The sequence below is a fragment of the Vipera ursinii genome (assembly GCF_947247035.1).
Source record: "Vipera ursinii genome assembly, chromosome: 2".
In the NCBI taxonomy this organism is placed as follows: Eukaryota; Metazoa; Chordata; class Lepidosauria; order Squamata; family Viperidae; genus Vipera; species Vipera ursinii.
Genome location: NC_139513.1, coordinates 252,969,027 through 252,989,065, shown reverse-complemented (window position 1 = coordinate 252,989,065; position 20,039 = coordinate 252,969,027). Strand labels below are relative to the sequence as shown.

At 37.4% G+C, this 20,039-nt stretch overlaps 2 protein-coding genes across 4 annotated transcripts in view; one reads left to right on the top strand and one right to left on the bottom strand.

Moving 5' to 3' along the window:
* Positions 1–20,039, top strand: part of RHOBTB3 (Rho related BTB domain containing 3) — a 70,404-nt gene that overhangs the window by 11,975 nt on the left and 38,390 nt on the right. For 2 of the 3 annotated variants that reach the window (XM_083354567.1, XM_083354568.1), the window contains exons 2-3: positions 1,066–1,192; positions 12,930–12,982. The gene's annotated coding sequence lies outside the window, so the exon portion shown is untranslated. Of the gene's footprint in view, positions 1–1,065; positions 1,193–12,929; positions 12,983–20,039 lie in introns of those variants that run through there. The other variant, XM_083354570.1, reaches the window with a different exon arrangement.
* Positions 825–18,834, bottom strand: LOC310634970 (carnitine O-palmitoyltransferase 2, mitochondrial-like; the record flags this gene model as incomplete). The annotated part of the gene is made up of 5 exons (XM_083353506.1): positions 18,353–18,834; positions 13,109–13,189; positions 11,706–11,812; positions 7,359–8,657; positions 825–1,153 (listed from the first exon to the last, which is right to left on the bottom strand). Exons 1-5 carry the CDS (start codon positions 18,808–18,810, stop codon positions 825–827), a joined length of 2,274 nt encoding a protein of 757 aa, XP_083209632.1. The 5' UTR covers positions 18,811–18,834.

Sequence of the window (20,039 nt, the reverse complement as noted above, 5' to 3'; positions counted from 1 at the left end):
GATTGCCTTCACATGAGACTCTCAAGCATGACATTATATGCAGATTAGTTATTGTAATTAATAATATTGTAATAAACGTTTGAAATATATGTTATTTTCAGAGAAAAATATAGTTGAAAAGCTCATATGATTCAGAGTTACACATGAAATGTCTTAGATCTGAAGGTCAAATAGAAAAAGCAATGTTTATGAAGATTCTCAATGTTACAAAAATAACACTCATTATTAATGACTGGTATAGCACACTGCTTTATGCAATACACCGATACCATATCTGATTATTCACATTTAGATGAAGTAATTTCAGCAAGCAAATATAAAAGGAAAAAGTCACTTTATTTTAATAATATCCCCTTTTCACATGACAAAACATACTTGCACAGCTTTCTATGTCATGAAATATCACCTCAACATTTTATTTTTTAAAATCCATTGTGCATTGGCTTTGTCAAATAAAATACATCTAATAAATAATTTACATAGCAGTTTACTTTTGCCGGTTTTTGGAATTCCAATATTTTATACTCTTCAGCAAATTTTGATTTATTAGGCACATAAAGCTCCAGAAAATCAATAAAATTCATTGAAAATATTGGTATATTTTTAATTTTTTAAAAAAGAGAAGTTACAGAATATAATTGAGAACAAAGATTTAAGTATTATTATGTAATTAACATTGCTTTAAGATTTAAACTGTTCATTTTGAACACATTTTGAACAGCTTTGTTGTGCTAATCTACTATTACATTTCATAGTAATATATGCATTATTTAAATATCAGCTATTTTTGAATCGTTATGTAGTCAATTCAAAATATTTTAATACTATTTAAGTTGTCCTTCTTCTAAGACTTCAAATATATCATCTAGTGTGCACCGAAGACATCTCAGATGTTCATCTAATTCCTGTTCCAAATAGCTAGTAATGACACATCCTACCCAGGTCTCAAACACATTATATCCAATCCCAAAACCATCTGGCACTACTGGTCCAAATCCACCATGATTAACTGCTGGAGTGCTTAGTGTACTGGTTGAAATGTTAATGTGGTTTATGTTTTTATAGGCTGGATCTTGATAAATATCAGGAATAGTTCCACCTCTGCACTGGACAAGGTACTTCAAAGCAAATAAGTGGCGATCAAATCCTTGACCTGGATTAAAAAAAAAGGCAGATTCATTGAATATAAAAAGTGAGTAGGATCATTATACTATGAACACATTATAGATATGTACAGAACATGATGAAATCAAGCAGCATCTGACCATATATATATTTGCTCTGAAGACTCATTAATACCAACAAACTCTGGACATAATAAACATTTCTTGCACTGAAGTAATAGAATTCAGAATGCTTTGTATTTGGTTGACTATGGGATCTGATTAGGTTTGGTCCTTTATATGATTTCTGATTTCCAGTAGCTGTGCAAGGAAACAACTCCTCCTACTTTATCATATTAAATTATAAATATTATAACTCTCCAAAGAGAGACTGAATAGTTTTACAGTACACTAAGACATGAACTAATTTGTTTTGCTTAAGTTGTTGCATGAATCTAGCCATTGGGCTTTATATAACTTGGGCTACGATTTAATATGTGGGTATATAAATCCAAATATTTGTGGCTTATAGAATAAATTACAGTTAAGTACTGTATTATCAGTACGGTGAATCTGCTTTCTGCTTTTAGTATTTTATGTTATTATTTTATCTATTTTTTTCTCACAAACTTTTTCCTCATTCTGTTTTCTATTTACTTTTTCATCTTCCCTGTTATACAATACTTCCATATTATTTAAAATACCAAATAGCATTTATAAATGACAATAAAAACAATCTGATAACTTCAGAATTTTTAATGGGATCCTAATTGGCAGTGACATGCAGAGACACACACAGAGAGAGACATACACACTAACACCAGCCCTAATTTTGTCAGAAGGAATACAGGATACTTATGAAAATATCTTTTTATCTGTTTTTCACCAAACTTTCAAAAACCAACTCTACAAACAAATGGCAACTTGAAATTTAGCTGCTTACCTGTAACTATGGTTGTTTGAGTGATCATCTGTCCAACAAATACATGGGTTCTGTGCCTGCACAAAGCTCAACCAGAAATCTTCCGTAGGTGGGATTTCTGGCAGAAAGTGTATCCCTACTGTGCATGCTCCTAGAAGAAACTCCTGCATTCCCCTCAGTTCTCAAGAGACTGTCATTTCAGTTCAGAAATCAGGAATACCTACCAAGGCAGGCACCTGTAGCAAGGAAAATTGTGGCTGAGTAAATCCATGGATGACAAGACAAAGAACTATAGTTACAGTTAAGCAATCTATTCTTCATTATGGTCTCTGGGCAGCACATATATAGATAATAAGTAAGAGAATCTTGAAGGCTGTGGGTCAAGTATTACAGTTAAGAAAGCACAGAGGATAATTCTGCTAAGCCACAGTTTGCATTTACTCTTGCTAAAAGTCTACTTGATAGCGTCTTACAAATGTCAGCTGGTTGGACCAAATAGTTTTTTTATAGAGGTCCAACCAAATCCCATGAGAAAGAACTGTTGGCATTTCTCACACCATAGAGAAGCAGCAGATGGTGTGAGATAAGCCAACCAATAATATAAAGCAATGAGGGATTTATACCAGATTGTATAATATTGTAAAGAAAAAATTAAAGGCAGAGAAGAACAGAACTCCTTGATGTTGCCTAAACAAAATGTCATGGATCACTGAACATCCAGTGAAAAAAGAGTGTTCTTGGGATGGAGAGAAGAGTGCAACAAGAGTGCATTACTAGCTTATTTAAAAGGTAATTCCAGCTCATTTTTGGAAAAGAATATCCAATCCATTTGCAGTATCATCTTACCAAGATGTAATTACAGAAATGGAGTGAATCTGCTCTAAGAACATACAACTCATGGGTAAGCTGACATAACTATTACAAAGAAACCTAATTTAAAGAGAGAGAGATTTTTAGTGGCCAGTGGCTGAATGGCTTCCTTGTGAGTTAGGAGTGCATGATAGAAAGATTCCATTGTGCCACTGACTTTCAGGGAGACATAAGATGAAACATTAGGCTGTTTCTGACATGGAAGTAGTGTTTAAAAAGTCATATGTTTTAGAAGAAATTCCATCACATCCTTTTTACAAGTCTTGTTCATGGAAGAGTCCCAAATGAAGGGATCGTGCCCTTCCAATATTCAAAATTAAGAGAATGTGTAACTGTAGAAGTTGAACCCTGAAATAAATTCAATAGAGAAAGAGTGGAGTATCTTTTTGTTGCTAGATTCTGAAAGCATTTTGGTGAAGTACATCAAAAGATAACTGATGATCTTTAGAATTCAGTAAGGGTAGGATTTCATCAGATTTCTAGGAAAACATTTTTCTCTTGACTACAACAGCAATCACAGTGAATATTCAGAGCTATTATAAATAATTTTATTGCCGGTGTTTCCCTATCAACTGAACTTTGTGCACTGGAGTAGGATAGAGGCAACTGGCTGAAAATTAATGACATTGGGGGGGGGCGTGTTCATGACCATAGAACAGAATGAAGTACAACCTTTTCAGTATTTGCCTCCAAAGTCTAGTGTGTTATACAACCAAAATGATTGACACCATGAATCTGAGCAAGCACTGAATAGCAGAAGCCAAATCTGAGAATGTTGACCTGTGCTATGGGTGAAAGGTAAAAGACAAATGGCTTAGTGATGAGTCTAGAAAGCGCATACTACCTGAAAGTCCAACTAGATGCCACTATACACAGTCAAACTAAAGAAGGGATCAGAAAACCTTTGCTGTTTAAACCATGAGTCCCATTCTATTTTCACTGAGTACATTGGACCTGTTTTTTGTTTAACAATAGATGAGATAATGAAGCTATAAGCCAGTGATCAATGTAAATTTGAATGTCCAAGAGGTGGAGATGTGCTACCAGTCTGCATTTGCTGGAGAGCACCTGAAACTGGAGACAAGCACTCCTGCAGTGTAAAACAGATGCTTCTAGTGGGATGAGCGAAAGGCTAGTTGGAAGCAAACATCTTTATTATATTCATGATCTACAAAGCAAATAAATCCCGTAGGTAGGAAAGGAGAAACTTGTTTTACAATCTCATTTGGCTAAATTTCAAAGCTTGAATTTATCTGGTGACCATTAAGATGTAGTATTAATTGCTCCTCTCCTTTTGGCTTTGCTACTCAGTAATAAAAATAAGTCTTAGATGGAATGGTAGAATAGGCTTGATTGGAACTTGAGGTTTTTCCTACAAGAGAACAATCAGATGGTTGGACTGGCAGAGAGTACGACAGACATATTTGTGTGTTCCCTGCTGTTGGATAATTATAATCACTCTAGTCAATACTGAAATATCCAATGGAATACCCTGTAAGGCTTTAGATAGTGAGGGAGCCTGAAATGAAAGAAAGGATCATCCGATACAATCACTATGTTAAAAGATACATCATGGGGCACCCCCATGCTTCTATATTGCTCTTACAATATGCCACCAAAGTCTGTGTGACCCAGCACCAGAGTACCAAAGGTGAAACTGAGGATGAAGAGTTAATTGGATGTATACCTATTCACTAGTAATGTTTTTAAATCCTTTGTAATCTGGTAACTGCCTGCGTCCTGGCAGAGTAGGCCTTCTAGTCAATTTTGAACCTATGAAAACTCTGTGATGGCCAAGCATAGGTTCAAATCGAATGACCTCTATCAGGAATGTAGAGGTGCAGTCAATGCTCATTTGTTGTTTGGAAAGCTGCAGAGCCCTTGGGAGTAAAATGATACCAAGCTCCTTTTTGTGGCATGCTAAATAAGACAGAAAAGAAACTATTTTCTCCAAGAGAAAAACGTAGCATGCTTGATCATTTGGAATCCAAATTTCTTTATTTCTTTGGAAGCTGGATTTGCTGCAAATCCTTAACTAAATGGAAAAAGTCTGAAAAGACTGGTGTTGTCCTACGTATATAAGCTTCAGATGAACAAACATTTCAGAGTATCAGCATGAAAAGCTGGCTGTGCTACTTGAAAACTAAGGGCTTTGGGCATGGGCAATATACCAAAGTAATAGCCAATGGAGATTATATTAAATAAATCTAATTCAGCTGGTACCACAAAATAAGACAGATGGGATTCTGGAGATTAGGTTCTCTGAATGGAGCTGGTAGTTATCTTGAACAGATGGCAGTGTGTTAGGGCAAAGATTGTCAAGTGTGTACAGGGTGATTTGTTCAGACGATCACATCAGTTTATCCAAAAAGGCTACTTCAATCCTAGTGAGGTTCTATACCCTTGGAATGATCTACAATGGCAAATGGAACTGGTAAAAAAGGATCAGGCTGTTTTATCCCTTAGCAAATGTAGTTTTAGTTGGCTTAGAAACGAGCAGTTGGCTTGACTTACTGATAGACAGAATGGAAAAAGCAGAGGAATAGTATAACATTTGATTTGATTCTCTCTGAAAAGAAATTGCTTGTATCAGTGCAGCTTATCGCTCCATTTAAGTAATGAGGTTCTTTCTATTTGCTCCTTACTTCCCCAAATTCCAAAAGGGAGTGGGAGAAGGCAAAATCCTTAGTTCTGGTTATGTTTACCCAATTAGGAGTGCTTTGGGGCCCCTGAGAGGCATTGGTGGACCAATGTTTGTTACCTTTGGTCTAGGACAGGGGTCGGCAACCTCGGCTCTTTTATGACTCGTGGACTTCAACTCCCAGAATTCCTGAGCCAGCATAGCTGGCTCAGGAATTCTGGGAGTTGAAGTCCACGAGTCATAAAAGAGCCGAGGTTGCCGACCCCTGGTCTAGGAGCATGAACTATACGGATTCACTTCCTGCTAAAATCTCAGTTAAAGAAGCTTCCAGATGGAGTTTCAGTGCAAACACAAAATACCTATGCCTTTTGCACAGAGACCACAATAATGAAGAACTAGTATTATTACCTAATGCCTGATCCATCATACCTAATGCCTGATCCATCATCTTCAATCTTCACAATCTTTGGGCTTCAACTTTACCTCTATCCTATTCCCGGAGGAAAAGCTAGGTCCTCCCAGAAGGCTGAAATGGTGAAGGCCTGCCTGATTCCAGGAAGAAAGGTGTTTCACAGGACAGGGGCTCTATTGATATAATAGTTACTAAATTAAAGAAAAGAGCATTTTTTTTCTTTGTAATTATAATAATCCCAAGCCAAAATCCCACATAATTTTTGGAGGATAAAGAATGTATATAAATATACAATTCTGGAGAATATGGGATGATCCAGATATTATTCAGTTTATACGGTGCTTATAAGTGATTTCCTTTCTTCTATTGTATGATTCCCATATAGAACTGTAATTCAATGTTTGGTTATTGCTGTTCCCCCCCCCAAAGTGTTTCTCTAATACAAATAACTTTAATTTAATAAAAAATAATCACACACACCCTTTCAAAATATTTTGTGCCCTAACTATCTTCCATTTGGATGGATGATATTCTCTCATTTAAATAGATGCTATTGGTAGTCCCAGTTTAATAACCACTTGGTTGTTAAGTGAAGCAGTTGCTAACTGTACTTATTATTTTATTTTGGTCTTTACAGACCTTTGAAGGTTGTAAATGCAAGATGATCATAAATTTATTTCTTCATCATTGCTGTAACTATGAAGAGTTGCTAAACACAAACTACCTTTAGTAAATATTGGTTAATATAATTAAAAAGCAAAATAGTCCTCAAGTCAAGCTCAATTCTTGATGAAAGCTATGGTAGTTTCTTGACTGATATGGGAAAAAAATTGACAATCAGATTTAATTAGTGCTTGTATCGGGATCATCAGGAAATCCCAGCATTGTAGAAGTTGTAAAAAAATATTGAATAAGGCAATATCTAGCAATCCATTTTCATAGTACTCAGAAGGAAACAAAAAGATGTATCCTTTAACAGTTTGCAAAAATAGCATTTTTCTTCCAATAATTAAAAAACCCTATATAGTATAGCAGTGGTATTGGATTAGAGATGGGAAGAGTAGGATTCAAATCCCCATTCAATTAGGAAGCATAATGACTTGAGTTACTTAGAAGACAGATATAAATGAAAGAATTAAAGTTTAAAAAAATGTTGCTACATTCTATACCTCTCTATAACTTCATACCATAGCTATAACAAAGTTAGAACTAGGAACTATGGTAGTTAAACTATGTGAAAATTTCTAACTATCCTTTCCATAAAGTACTTCCCACAACAGAAACCCCATTCTTTTCATATTCTATGTTAAAAGACATATAAAGTTATTTGACAGTCCACATAAGTATCATTACTAGACTTTATCACAAGACTTAGGTAAAACAAATAACTAAGTATTGAAAAGACCTAACCTAATGTAGCTTCCAATTGCAAGCGTTTATGGTACTTCGAACATTCTTCAATCATATTTCTCATATCTTGAATGCTATGCTTTCCTCGTTCAGCAATAAATGCATCTGTACACCTTTTAGTGTACACAGATGTTGGTCGAATTGTTTCAGTGCGACCATGTTTAAAAGCTGCAGTACTACATGCTTCATAAGAAGGAAGAAACTTTCCATACTGATGATAGACAGCCATTTGACAAGCAAGTTGAAAAATAGCATCTGGACTCAAGTTTTTATTCACTATATAATCTTTCCCATATTTTTCATACCTAAATGATTTTACGCAAAACTTTTTCAATGTTTCATCAAATTTCTTACGTGCAGCATTTATTGCAGATGTTATTGAATGATTCAAATTAAATTCAAGCTTGTCACAAGCTGTAACAAATAAAGCTGGACTGGATCCTGGCAGAAGAGCTGGATGCTCTGTACTGTCTCTATAGACTTCATTAATGAAACGCAGAATTGCAACACCATCGCCCCAAGAGTGTTCAAAATTTATTCCTGCATTTCCATCACTAGTGACAATCAGACTAAAGGATTTGTCAAACCAGCGATTAAAACCATATCCATGAAGAAAACAATGAGTGATTTCAATTTCATCTTGCGGGGAAGCATTATCTAAACAAAGGCAGAAGACCGAACTGTCAATTTTCTTCAAATATTCTTCATTACCATTTTGGACAAGTTGCTGCCTTACATTTGCCCAAGTATTTCTTTCTTCAGTTGTGAGACATGAAAGTTCATATCTAGGCAAGCGATCAGCATCAAATATTATTTGTGCTAAATGAGCTTGAATTTCAGATGGATGTAGAATGTTGCCAAAAGGATCCAGTACTTCAAAAACATAAAGATGACCATTTCTCATCACCAACAAATGTCTTGCAAATTCACTTGTAAATAATGTATCCTTACTTAAATTAGGTATCCTAGTACTATTGAAGAGAGATTTATACTGTGACATGTCTAAAGGATAAGCATTCACTAAATATGCTCCATACCAGGATAGAGTAGGTGGAAGAGCGCGGATGAAGTGTTTGAACATTTTACTTTGACCCCATTTGCGGTTTACATAATATATGTCTGGCCGTAAATAGTCATTCTTCAAGGTGTTAAGAAACTTTAATGCTGAAACAACAAGATTGGTTGCTCTAACTACTTGATTATTGTATCCAGGTTTGGGATCAGGATTTAAAGAAATGAAAGGGTTGTAGTTGAAAACAACTGGATCCCTCGAAGAAAGATACATGTCATACCAGGGTCCTACAAAAATAAAAACAATTCAGTTAACAATATACAGTTAAATGTTTGATATAGAAACTTGGAAGACTGCACTTTGAACAAATGTATTATAGAAAATCAAATAGGTCCCTTCAAATCTGCTTCATTCTTCATTTTTTTTAAAATACCAGAAAAGTTGCATTTATTTTTGTAACTTCCTGTAAAACATCAGCCTTTCTTAATATACAATTTTAAAAAGACAAATATCTTTAATATATGTGTCTGAGTATGCTTTTAGTTATGATCTGTGAAGTTAGAGATAAAGAAGCTAAGGAATCTAGTGAATGCATAATATTTAGATTTTTTTTACTGAGCTCTTCAGTTTGGCTTTTTGTCCCGTGTAATTGATGTATGGCATATGATCCGCCAGCATCTCCTGAATATAGTTTGTTAATCATAGCACCAATACAGCATTCTATTTCTATTTTTTCACTGGATTTAATCAATTCATTTATTTCTTATAAACAATTAAGATTCTAGCACAACCTTAATTTCTCAGGCATAATTCTGGAAGAACTATCCACACTAGAAATACCTTCAATTAAATTGATATATTATTTTTCTTTAATTGTATTTAAACATCTTGTGAAAAACGGATTAATTTCAAACTAATGCCATATAATATTGTTATTTTTAAATCAATCAAATAAAAATGGCACGTCTTCACATTTGTATGTTTCCTTAATCTGGCATTCAAGTTAACATAATTTGTTACTCTAGTTAGTTCTACCCAAACATCTATCTGTACTACAATCTTCCCAGAATGATTCTGAGTTCAGATCAAAAGCTCTTCAAATTGATAACAAATGCAAAGCTATTCTTAAGTTCTGTGTTATTACTAGATGGCATTATTGCTATTGGTGTATCAATATGACCAATGGGAAGCAACTTTTCTACTTTACTTACAAGCTGGCATTAATAAAATACAATTAATCTGGATATACAGTAGTTGAAAGGCAATTAATTTGACTGGAATATATAAGCATTATTGTATCTCTGTGAAACTGCCCCAGTGCTTACGACTGCAAAGGCTCTGCAACTCCCTCCAGCCAACTGTCTGACCCCAATCTATGCCCTTTTGGCTGTCCTGCATAGTGCCACTTGACAATGACAGCACCAGGGCTGAAGTAGATGCCCATGGCCTTCAGTGGGCTCAGCCAGCTGTCACCGCCTCCAGACTGCTACTTCAGCTCCAGCACTGCCCTGCCCCTGAGAAATATTGCTTCAAGCCTCACCAGTACCATTGTGCAAAGCCCCAGTTTCCCCTGCCACCCTGCACTTCATAGGCTTTGCTGCACCCAGCTGACTTTTGCCACTTTACTCCTGCTGGTGATCTTGGGCCAATCATTTATTTATTTATTTATTTTATTTTAATTCCATTTATATCCCGCCCTTCTCCAAAGACTCAGGGGGGCTTACAAGCTTAGCAGTAGCCTTCATTCTATGTATATGCCTGCTTATTAGGGCTTTCCCGGCATTATTACAAAGTCAGCTTAATTGCCCCCGACAATCTGGGTCCTCATTTTACCTACCTCGGAAGGATGGAAGGCTGAGTCAACCTTGAGCCTGGTGGGATGCGAACCTGCACTAATTGCAGGCAGCTGGTGTTACTTAAGGAGGCATTAGCCCACTGCTCCACCAAGGCTCTCAGCCCTAGGAAGAAGGCAATAGCAAACCTTTTCTGAAATCTTGTCAAGATAACTGCGGGGACTAATGCAGGCAAGCACAGGAATCAAGACAGAAATACACACACACACACACACATAATCTCAGATATACCATTTCATACAAATGCTGATTTATGGTCAGATATTCCACGGAATATCAATGCAATGAATTGTCGCTCACAATGTACCTTATTGTATAGGATTTTATTGTGCAAATCAAACATACAATAATGCAACTTAAATGAACTTAATTTATTCTATGCAATTAAAAAATAATACAAAAAACAAATCCTAAACACGACTTCTTTCCCTAACACCCAGTTGAATGGGACAAATTATTTCATGGAGAGGCAATAGTACTCTCTGTTAGTCTCATCCAAATATTAACCACCTCAGTCCTATTTAGCTTCTGAGCCCAGAGAAAGCTAGATAAGTACTACTACCTGCTGAAATACTTTAAGTAAAACTAATAATAATTAAAATTGTTATGTTTAAACCATTTTAATTTTTATTCATTTCATTTATTTGTATTTGACTTATTTTTGCAAATTTCTCAAAGTAATTAACTGAGATTTCTAAACAATATTGCACCCAAATATTATCCTAGAAATTCTGATAATATTTTAATTTGCTTTTATAAAACAATAATCTGAAAATTATGGATTTTCACCTGTTTTTCACTTCTATAGTGTTTCATACATGATTCTTCTTAGTTTGTGAATGAGATATAGAAAATAAGATGAACATCACAGCTTATGAGCAGAACTTCAAAAGTAGCCTACCTCATTTAACACATTTAACAGAGGCATATTTTGATCATAACACATTATTTCATATTTCTGTTTGAATAAAGTCTTAAATTTCATGAGTTCATACATGAAAACATATATGATTTCAGTGAATCTCCAATTCAGAAGTGATTATATTCCATTCAAGATAATATTTTTTAAGAGATAGTCTGTAGGGTCAGCCTCCTTAGTATTTGGTAGGATAATGATTTTAAAAAATAGTCCATTCTTCTTCTGTGATCCCTTTCTCATGATCTTGGAGGCTAAATACCGTAAATCATTAAGGAGCCTGATAAAGGTGCAAATTACTTGCTTGCAGATGACCTTTAAATTACTCTAGGAGACAATCAAATTAGTATGGGCCATGAAACTCCAATGAAACAGTTTACCTTCCTATTTCCTTCATCATAAGTGGACATGCCATTGCATAATCTATTTTTTAAGCTTTGGATAAAAAACCTACAGTTTCAAAACAGATACTTTTCTTATAAAGCCAGGTCATCAAAGACAATTTTTTTTGCTCAATACAAATAGATAGCAAATCAAAATAATATTAAATAATATTAAAAACAAACCTGATATATAACTTGTATGATTATTAATCCGATCATGTTCAAGAAGATCATGATGTATGATCTTCCCCTCTCCTTTTCCAAACTCTGTAGCAATTTTTACAGTATGTCTAGAAATTACAAATGGATTATGGTATTGTAAGGTTATTACTGCACTTAAATAGGCATTTAAATTATAATTGTATAATTGTAACTACATTTATAATTTATTATTTAATTATAATAAAATATTTTTTCTATATATGTTAGTGGTCAGGAACTTTTCCAGATGCTGTGCACAATCATGTGGGAACAAACATATTAAAGTCCATGACATTGTCCAGTATTGTAAGATTTCAGTGTTTCCAGCTAACCTCAGAAGATTTTGGAAAAATTGTCTTCCACAAAACTGGTCCCTAATGCCAAAAAATGTTGGGGATAGCTGTTTAAAGGCATCAGGCTAGAAATTGGGAGACTGTGAGTTGTAGTCCTTTTCTTAGGCACAAAGTCAGCTGCTTAACCTTGGGCCTAAGAAAGTGACAATGGCAAACCACTACTGAAAAAAAACCTTGCTAAGAAAACTGCAGGAATTTGTCCAGGCAGTTTCCAAGAATTAGACACAATCAAACAGAAAAAGGAAAAAAACACACATTTACACACTTTAGGCTATACGGTACTGCTGTGGATTAATATACATACACTCATGCCAAAGATTTCACCGAAAAATAAAAAAAATGGCACAATGGAAAAATTACCTAATATTGCCTGTATTTTATAGGTAACAATGTAACAATAGTCCAAAGAATTTTGGCTTATGTTCACGTGCAGAGCGTTACCTGATCACTTTGTTTGGCTGTAAACTAGAATTTCTGGTCTTCCATTCTACTTAGAAACCAGACTACAGAAACAGTATCTATAATTAAGTTTCTAAGATTGTTGAGGAGACAGTTAGTTTATAATTATATTCTCTTTCCTGCTAGTGAAACAAACAAAGTTGGAACAATTGGGAAAGATGCAACAATACATTCTTATTGATCATAAGTGATAAGCTAGAGTTCTATAGAATTTTAACCTAGTGCTATGTATAAATATGCTGTTTAGTCCACTGATTTAATCAATAGCTCTCTAGAGTTCCAGACAATAACTTTGCTCAGTAAATCAAGAGATGTTGAAGGCTGTATCTGCAATTTTTTGGTGTGTGTGTGTGTAAAACAATAATTCAGCATTGCCCTATAATTTTTCCTCTAGGCGAAACCAGCAAGAGAAAATACACTAACAAAACAAAGAGTTGACTGTTTAAGGTACCAAATACAATCATTTACAGAGAAACAAGTATTTTGTATATTTTGATCTATTTATATTTTTTAAAAATATAATTGCTATATCTTTTCTTTTATTATACAATTATATAATGTCTTTTCTTATACCTGTATTGTTGATCATTCAATAGTGGCTTCTGAGCAGCTAAGTATCTATTGATAGTGTCCTCCAGCTTAGGAATTGGCAGCCTGAAAATAGATATCATTAACAAATTATAAATTATCTTTTTAATATCAGTCCTCTCATCTCATTTATGAACTTAGCTGTTATTTATTTACAGCTTTTTTTTGAGGGGCATAATATTACTTCCATCAAGGAGAATGGCAACAATCCCTTGCTCATAGATGATTACCTTAACCTAGCCTCTAGTCACTTTCCTGGATGTTTTCACTAACTAGGATAGACAGAGATACAGACTAGATGTATCTACAGAGCCTTGGTGGAGCAGTGGGCTAATGCCTCCTTAAGTAACACCAGCTGCCTGCAATTAGTGCAGGTTCGCATCCCACCAGGCTCAAGGTTGACTCAGCCTTCCATCCTTCCGAGGTAGGTAAAATGAGGACCCAGATTGTTGGGGGCAATTAAGCTGACTTTGTAATAATGCCGCTTGGGGATGTGTGTGAAAGCCCTAATAAGCAGGCATATGAAGGCTACTGCTAAGCTTGTAAGCCGCCCTGAGTCTTCGGAGAAGGGCGGGATATAAATGGAATTAAAATAAAAAAATAAAAATAAAATAAATGTAGCAAAGTAATCCATTCAGTACAACCATATGGATGAGTAGCTGTTTTTCTCCCTACTAATTATTCCAAAACTGAAGCAGTATTTAATAACACGAGTCTTATAATTAAGTTAGACTTATTTGTATTATATGTGTTGTAATATCCTCCCAATAATTCAAAGGTATCCTGGCCATTCCGACACTGCTCATCTCCATTAGTTGCTTAAGGACAGACTCTGATTACAGTGCAGGTGGCCAGATTCTGTGCAGCAGCAATGGGGATTTGTCACATGATTAATCCACCATAGCTATTTTATACAACTAACACAGCAAACCCTTTTGCATTACTATTTTTTTGCATTTTAGTATTCAATGACCATGAGCCTCACAGTTTAAGGATTGATATTATAGTATAACTAGGCCATGCTGCATTTTGCTTATGAGTAATTGACGGATTGGATGCCAAATTTTCTAGGTTGCTGCAATGCATTTATGCTCATCTGAATAATGTTCTTACACAGCAAACAAAGGATGAACCACGGTTATCATAGACAGAACACAATACATACAGACAGCCAAAGAATTACTGGAGGACAAAGAAACTTATATCCCCATAAAAACCATTCATTACAGAAACTGAACAATCAGATCAAGAGAACCTTCAATGACCTAACCAAGAAAGGGTAGAATCACAAAAGAACAGTGATAGATGAAAAGCATAAAACAATACCCTAATCAAGGAACTACTAAGGAAAAAAGATGGAAGACCATCTTATTTGTCTCTTCAGAAACCTATATGCGGGTCAAGAAGCAACAGTGAGAACTGGACACGGAACTATTGATTGGTTCATAATTGGGAAAGGAGTCCGGCAAGGCTGTATACCAGTGGTGGCGAACCTTTTAGAGACTGAGTGCCCAAACTGCAACCCAAAACCATTTATTTATTGCTGGGTGCCAGGTGGGTGTGGCCCACTTGGTGGGTGTGTCTGTGGTGGTCATGGAAGATTAGGTGGGTGTGGCCAAGGTGTGTGTGGTCACCTCAACGTTGCTCGTGGGGAGGGACACCTGTGGGGGTGGGCAGAGTTGGGGGAGCTCCAGGAGGTCTCTCGCAGGTAGGGCGGTAGGCAGGAGACTCATCCTGTGGGGTGAGGCGAGGCAAGGTAGGGGTGCCATTGCCATGGGGCAAGGCAAGGGCTGGGGCAGCTGCTGCCTGACACCATCGGCCCCCACACACAGAGGCCAGCGAGCACATGGGGGCCAACAGTGTCTGTCAATAGCCACAGCCTGCCAGCCCCTCGACAGGCGCACTCTGGGGCTCCACAGCCCATCGCCAGCAGTTCAAAGAAGCCGCCTCCGAGATGGATAGTCAGCCAACAGCTGAGGAGGTGATGCAGTGGGTTGTGCCTGGGAAAAGGAGAACATGTGGGGCCAGGAGGGACAGGATGGGGGAGAGAGAAACCAGCTGTGCCGGGATGCATTCAGCCATGTGGGATCTCAGCGAATTAGCAGGTGGCTGGTTGAAGAGGGACAGTTGCCACCTCCGGGGCATGGCACGGGTGCCCACAGAGAGGGCTCTGAGTGCTGCCTCTGGCACCCGTACCATAGGTTCGCCACCACTGCTGTATACTGTTGCCCTGCCTATTCAACTTATATGCAGAGCACATCATGAGAAAGACAGGGCTAGATGAATCAAAAGTTGGAATTAAGATTGCTGGGAGAAATATCAACAACCTAAGATATGCAGATGATACCACTCTAATGGCAGAAAGTAAAGAGGAACTAAAGAGCCTCTTGATGCAGGTGAAGAAGGAGAATACAAAAGTTGGGTTGAAACTCAACATTAAGAAAACCAAGATCATGGCATCCAGCCCTCTCAGTTCCTGGCAAATAGATGGGGAAGAAATGGTGACAGAGTTTATTTTCCTGGGCTCCAAGGTCACCACAGATGGGGACTGCAGCCAATAAATTAAAAGACTCTTGCTCCTGGGAAGGAAAGCTATGGCAAATCTAGACAGCATACTAAAAAGCAGAGACATCACCTGCCAACAAAAGTGCGTATAGTCAAGGCTATGGTTTCCCAGTTGCAATGTATGGCTGTGAAAGCTGGACCATAAGAAAGGCTGAGCACCAAAGAATTGAGGCCTATGAACTATGGTGCTGGAGAAGACTCCTGCGAGTTCCTTGGACTGCAAGGCCATCAAACTGGTCAGTCCTAGAGGAGATCAACCCTGACTGCTCTTTAGAAGGCCAGATCCTGAAGTTGAAACTCAAATACTTTAACCACCTAATGAGAAGGAAGGAGTCACTGGAGAAGAGCCTAATGCTGGGAAAGATTGAGGGCAATAGAAGAAGGGGACGACAGAGAATGAGGTGGCTGGATGGAGTCACAGAAGCAGTAGGCGTGAGCTTAAAGAGACTCCAGAAGATGGTAGAGGACAGAAAGGCCTGAAGGAACGTTATCCATGGGGTTGTGAGGGGTGAGACACGACTTCACAACTAACAACAAGGAAAAAAGCATACCTCCATGAGGCAAAACTACTCTATAACAGGAAGCAAATTCCATATTTAATCACACTGAGGAGATTGTCTATTTGGGTAATGAAATGTCTGCAAGCAAACAGCCATGCTCAGAGAGCACAAGAACTTCATAGTTCAACCCTGATCTACATATAGTTTCTTTTATTAAATTAAGTATTTCCATACTTGATAGATTTGTTCTTAAGTGACTGTCTTCCAAAAGTACTGTTTCAAACATTTATAAAAATTATTTTAGAAGCAACTTTTAATGATTTGAAGAATTTTCTATATAAATTCACTTTTTTATAATTAGAAACCTAAGCAGAAAAATCAGGCTTTCCTAATTTTTGCTTATTATTTTGATCCCTTTCAGATAATTAATTTTTGAACCCATTCAGACTATTCCAGTTTTATAGGGTGGAATTTAACTATTCTACTTTTAAGAGAAAATAGGAAGTTCTTCATAGAAAATATGAAAAATTTAAAATGTTTAAAATATTTAATTCCATAAAATATATAATAACAGATTAAATATCTTACCAAAGTATTCTGGCTTTTTAATGTTGTTTAAATTTTGCTTGATATTATTAAGCTAATCAGGTATCAACTTTTTTATTACTAATTTTTAACTTGCTTTTGCATTTCATTATTATAGTCATTTTTGTCATTTTTAAAAAAATATTTTAACTTTACTTTATATTAAAAAAAACTTATTGTAAATGTAAATAGTGAATAAAATCTACTGTCACTCTCCACTTTCCCAGTGTCTGTGCTGAGTAGTTTGTTGTTTAGAGATGAACAAAAGAAATTCTGCCCATGTCATCATATAATGGCTGCATTCTTCCAAGTCCTTTATGGACAACACTTTTGGGTTAAAACTGAACCTCCTTTTCTTGTATTTGTAATCTTTCCAACTCAGCATACAGTCATGGATTACATGTATGCAGTCTCAAACCTAAAACCATTTTCAGAAGTTTTTTCCTAAATCTTGTACTCTTTTAGATAAACGCATATTCATTGCTTCCCTATCAGTGCAATGGTGAAAGCAAACCACGACATTTCCAGCCGCTGTATTTCACCAGGTACAATATGTAGCAGGCTGCATTGAAATGGATTGGTGAAATAAGAGCTTTCTTGCTTGGTCACTAAAATGTCTACTAGCTCAGATAACCTATTTGCAAAGGTAGGTACAGACACGTCAGGCAACATATCAGCACCTGGCATTCTCAGATCATTTTTCTCATCCCATTTCTCCTCAAAAACAACAACAACAAAAAAAACCCACAGCAGACTGTACTGCGTAATTCCTCTTCCCAACAAAAGCTCCATTGGACTCTCTGGGGGAAGTTCCTTGAAGAATATTTTTGTCTGGATTTATGAACTATTGGATGAGGACACCTGAACACAAACATTTTTTGCTTCGACAATATGGTTAGGGCAGAAAGAGATTGGGCTTTGTATGGGGAAACTTGACGGGAGAGATCCATTATTTATTTATTTATTTATTATTTTAATCCCATTTATATCCCGCCCTTCTCCGAAGACTCAGGGCGGCTTACAATCTAAGCACAAATAAAATGTGCTTAGCAATAGCCTTCATTCTATGTATATGCCTGCTTATTAGGGCTTTCCCGGCATTATTACAAAGTCAGCTTAATTGCCCCCAACAATCTGGGTCCTCATTTGACCTACCTCGGAAGGATGGAAGGCTGAGTCAACCTTGAGCCTGGTGGGATGCGAACCTGCACTAATTGCAGGCAGCTGGTGTTACTTAAGGAGGCATTAGCCCACTGCTCCACCAAGAAAAAGAAAAAAAAAGAAAAAGAAGCTATCCTCTGTCAAAGCCCCCCTCTCCGGTGCTCTGCCTCTGATGGCAAGGGGGATGCTATTTTATGGAAGAGGCCCCAAAGGCTGAAATAGTCCTGTTTGGGTTACATTCACAAAGACTGTATGAGAAATGTGGCATCCAAGTGCTTTTCCCTACAATCGGCTGGTCCAGCTACACTGCAAGAATGGGGGAGGAGAAGGAAGGATGTTTTCGATGTAATCTAAGTCTGCTTACTCCTTCCCCCCCCCTTTCCCCCTTTCCATGAAACTTGGCGAACGGCAGAGGAACCTGGGCAAGCTGGGCTGGAAATGCATGGTAGGAATGGTGCTTCGATGCACGAAATGATGGTCCGTGTCCTGCTCCGACACGATCCCCTCCGGCTGTCCTACGGTCCTCCAGTACTGGCGGCAGCTAAGCGCGCAGCGCAGCATCGAGCCGCCCCACGGGGGCTTCGCTCGGCGCATGTCGGGGCTGCTCAGACCGGAGAGGGAAAGAAGAGAGAAAGGGCGAAATGCCACCCCGCCGCAACCGATTCTCGGCCGCACGCGCTCCTCCGAATGGCGGCAAACGGCCGAAGGCGGTAGGAAAAGAAAAAAAAAAGACCTCCGCCTGGTATCCAAGGCAACCGGAGAACGCGAGAAGCCGTTTGGCTTCTGAGGGGGCAGCGCGGGTGCCGAGCGAGGGCGCGGGGGGGGGGCTGCCCTGCTCGCACACCGCTGCGTTGACCCCCCCCCCCAGAGCCTCATGGCGGGGCGCGGCGTTTGAGGAAGCGCTGGCTGGCCTGAGCTTTATTGCTAAATTATTTATAGGGTACCTAACTCAGCGTTTCCCAACCTTAGGAACTTGAAGATGCGTGGACTTCAACTCCCAGAATTCCCCAGCCAGCTATGCTGGCTGGGGAATTCTGGGAGTTGAAGTCCACGCATCTTCAAGTTCCTAAGGTTGGGAAACGCTGACCTAACTGACGTGGGAAGCGTCGGAAGGTTTTCCCCTCCCCACCGTGTCGTGGGAATAACTCGAGAATCCACTTCGTGGCCGCTCCCATTTGCTGAGACTTGGCACCGTTCCTTCCCATCTCTCCCCTAAAGAGGAGACACGTGTAGGATGGAGCTTATTAAAACACGATCTGTAATTTGAAAATAAGAAGAAAATAAAGCTATGTATGTGTTCATTTTTTAAAAAAAAAATACCGATAGAATTTCCTATGGCTTTTTGTTTTGTTTTGTTTTGTTTTGTTTTGGGTAGGTTATCAAATGCTTTGAGATGTGTACTCTTAAATACACGTGAATCAAAACACTACAGAAATATGCCATATTTGGAAACAGAATAAAAATTCCAATTCAATTTTTTCTTCCAAAGGAAATTGGGGCAGTGATTAATTTCTATCTAAAGTATTTCACCTACCATGAAGAAAAGTGTTGCTACAAATTAGGCAAAATATAAACCATTATTACTATTAATAATAATCAGGCAGATTTTTTTTAATGCTTCATCTTTCTAAGTAAAGTCACAGGAAAAAAATCGTTTCTATGATTCTAATTTATCTGATGGGATTACCCTGTAGTCAATGTTAAAAGCCATTGTCATTGTCATTATTTTCTGGGGTGGATGGAGGGAGAGCCTAGCAATCAATTTCCCATTAAAATCTAATTAATGAAAAGCATCCTGCCCCACAAAATTTCCCCAACTTTAAAGTTAAATGCAGCAGCACTGCTGTGATTCAGACACTGATATTTTGTGCCTTTCCATTTTTGGGGTTCCAAAATGATTTTTATTTCATAGGATTCTCTTTAAATACTGAAAGTAATTAATAAATATGTTGCTAGTAGATTTGTTTTAGAATCTCAAAGTATTCTTATATTCAAACAAAGTTTGCTATTTTCTCTATGAGTTTGATTTTATCATATAAATTTCTTTAAAAAATGCTTTGCGGTCCTTAATTTTGCTGTGATGAGAGAGAAACTCTGAGTTCCAT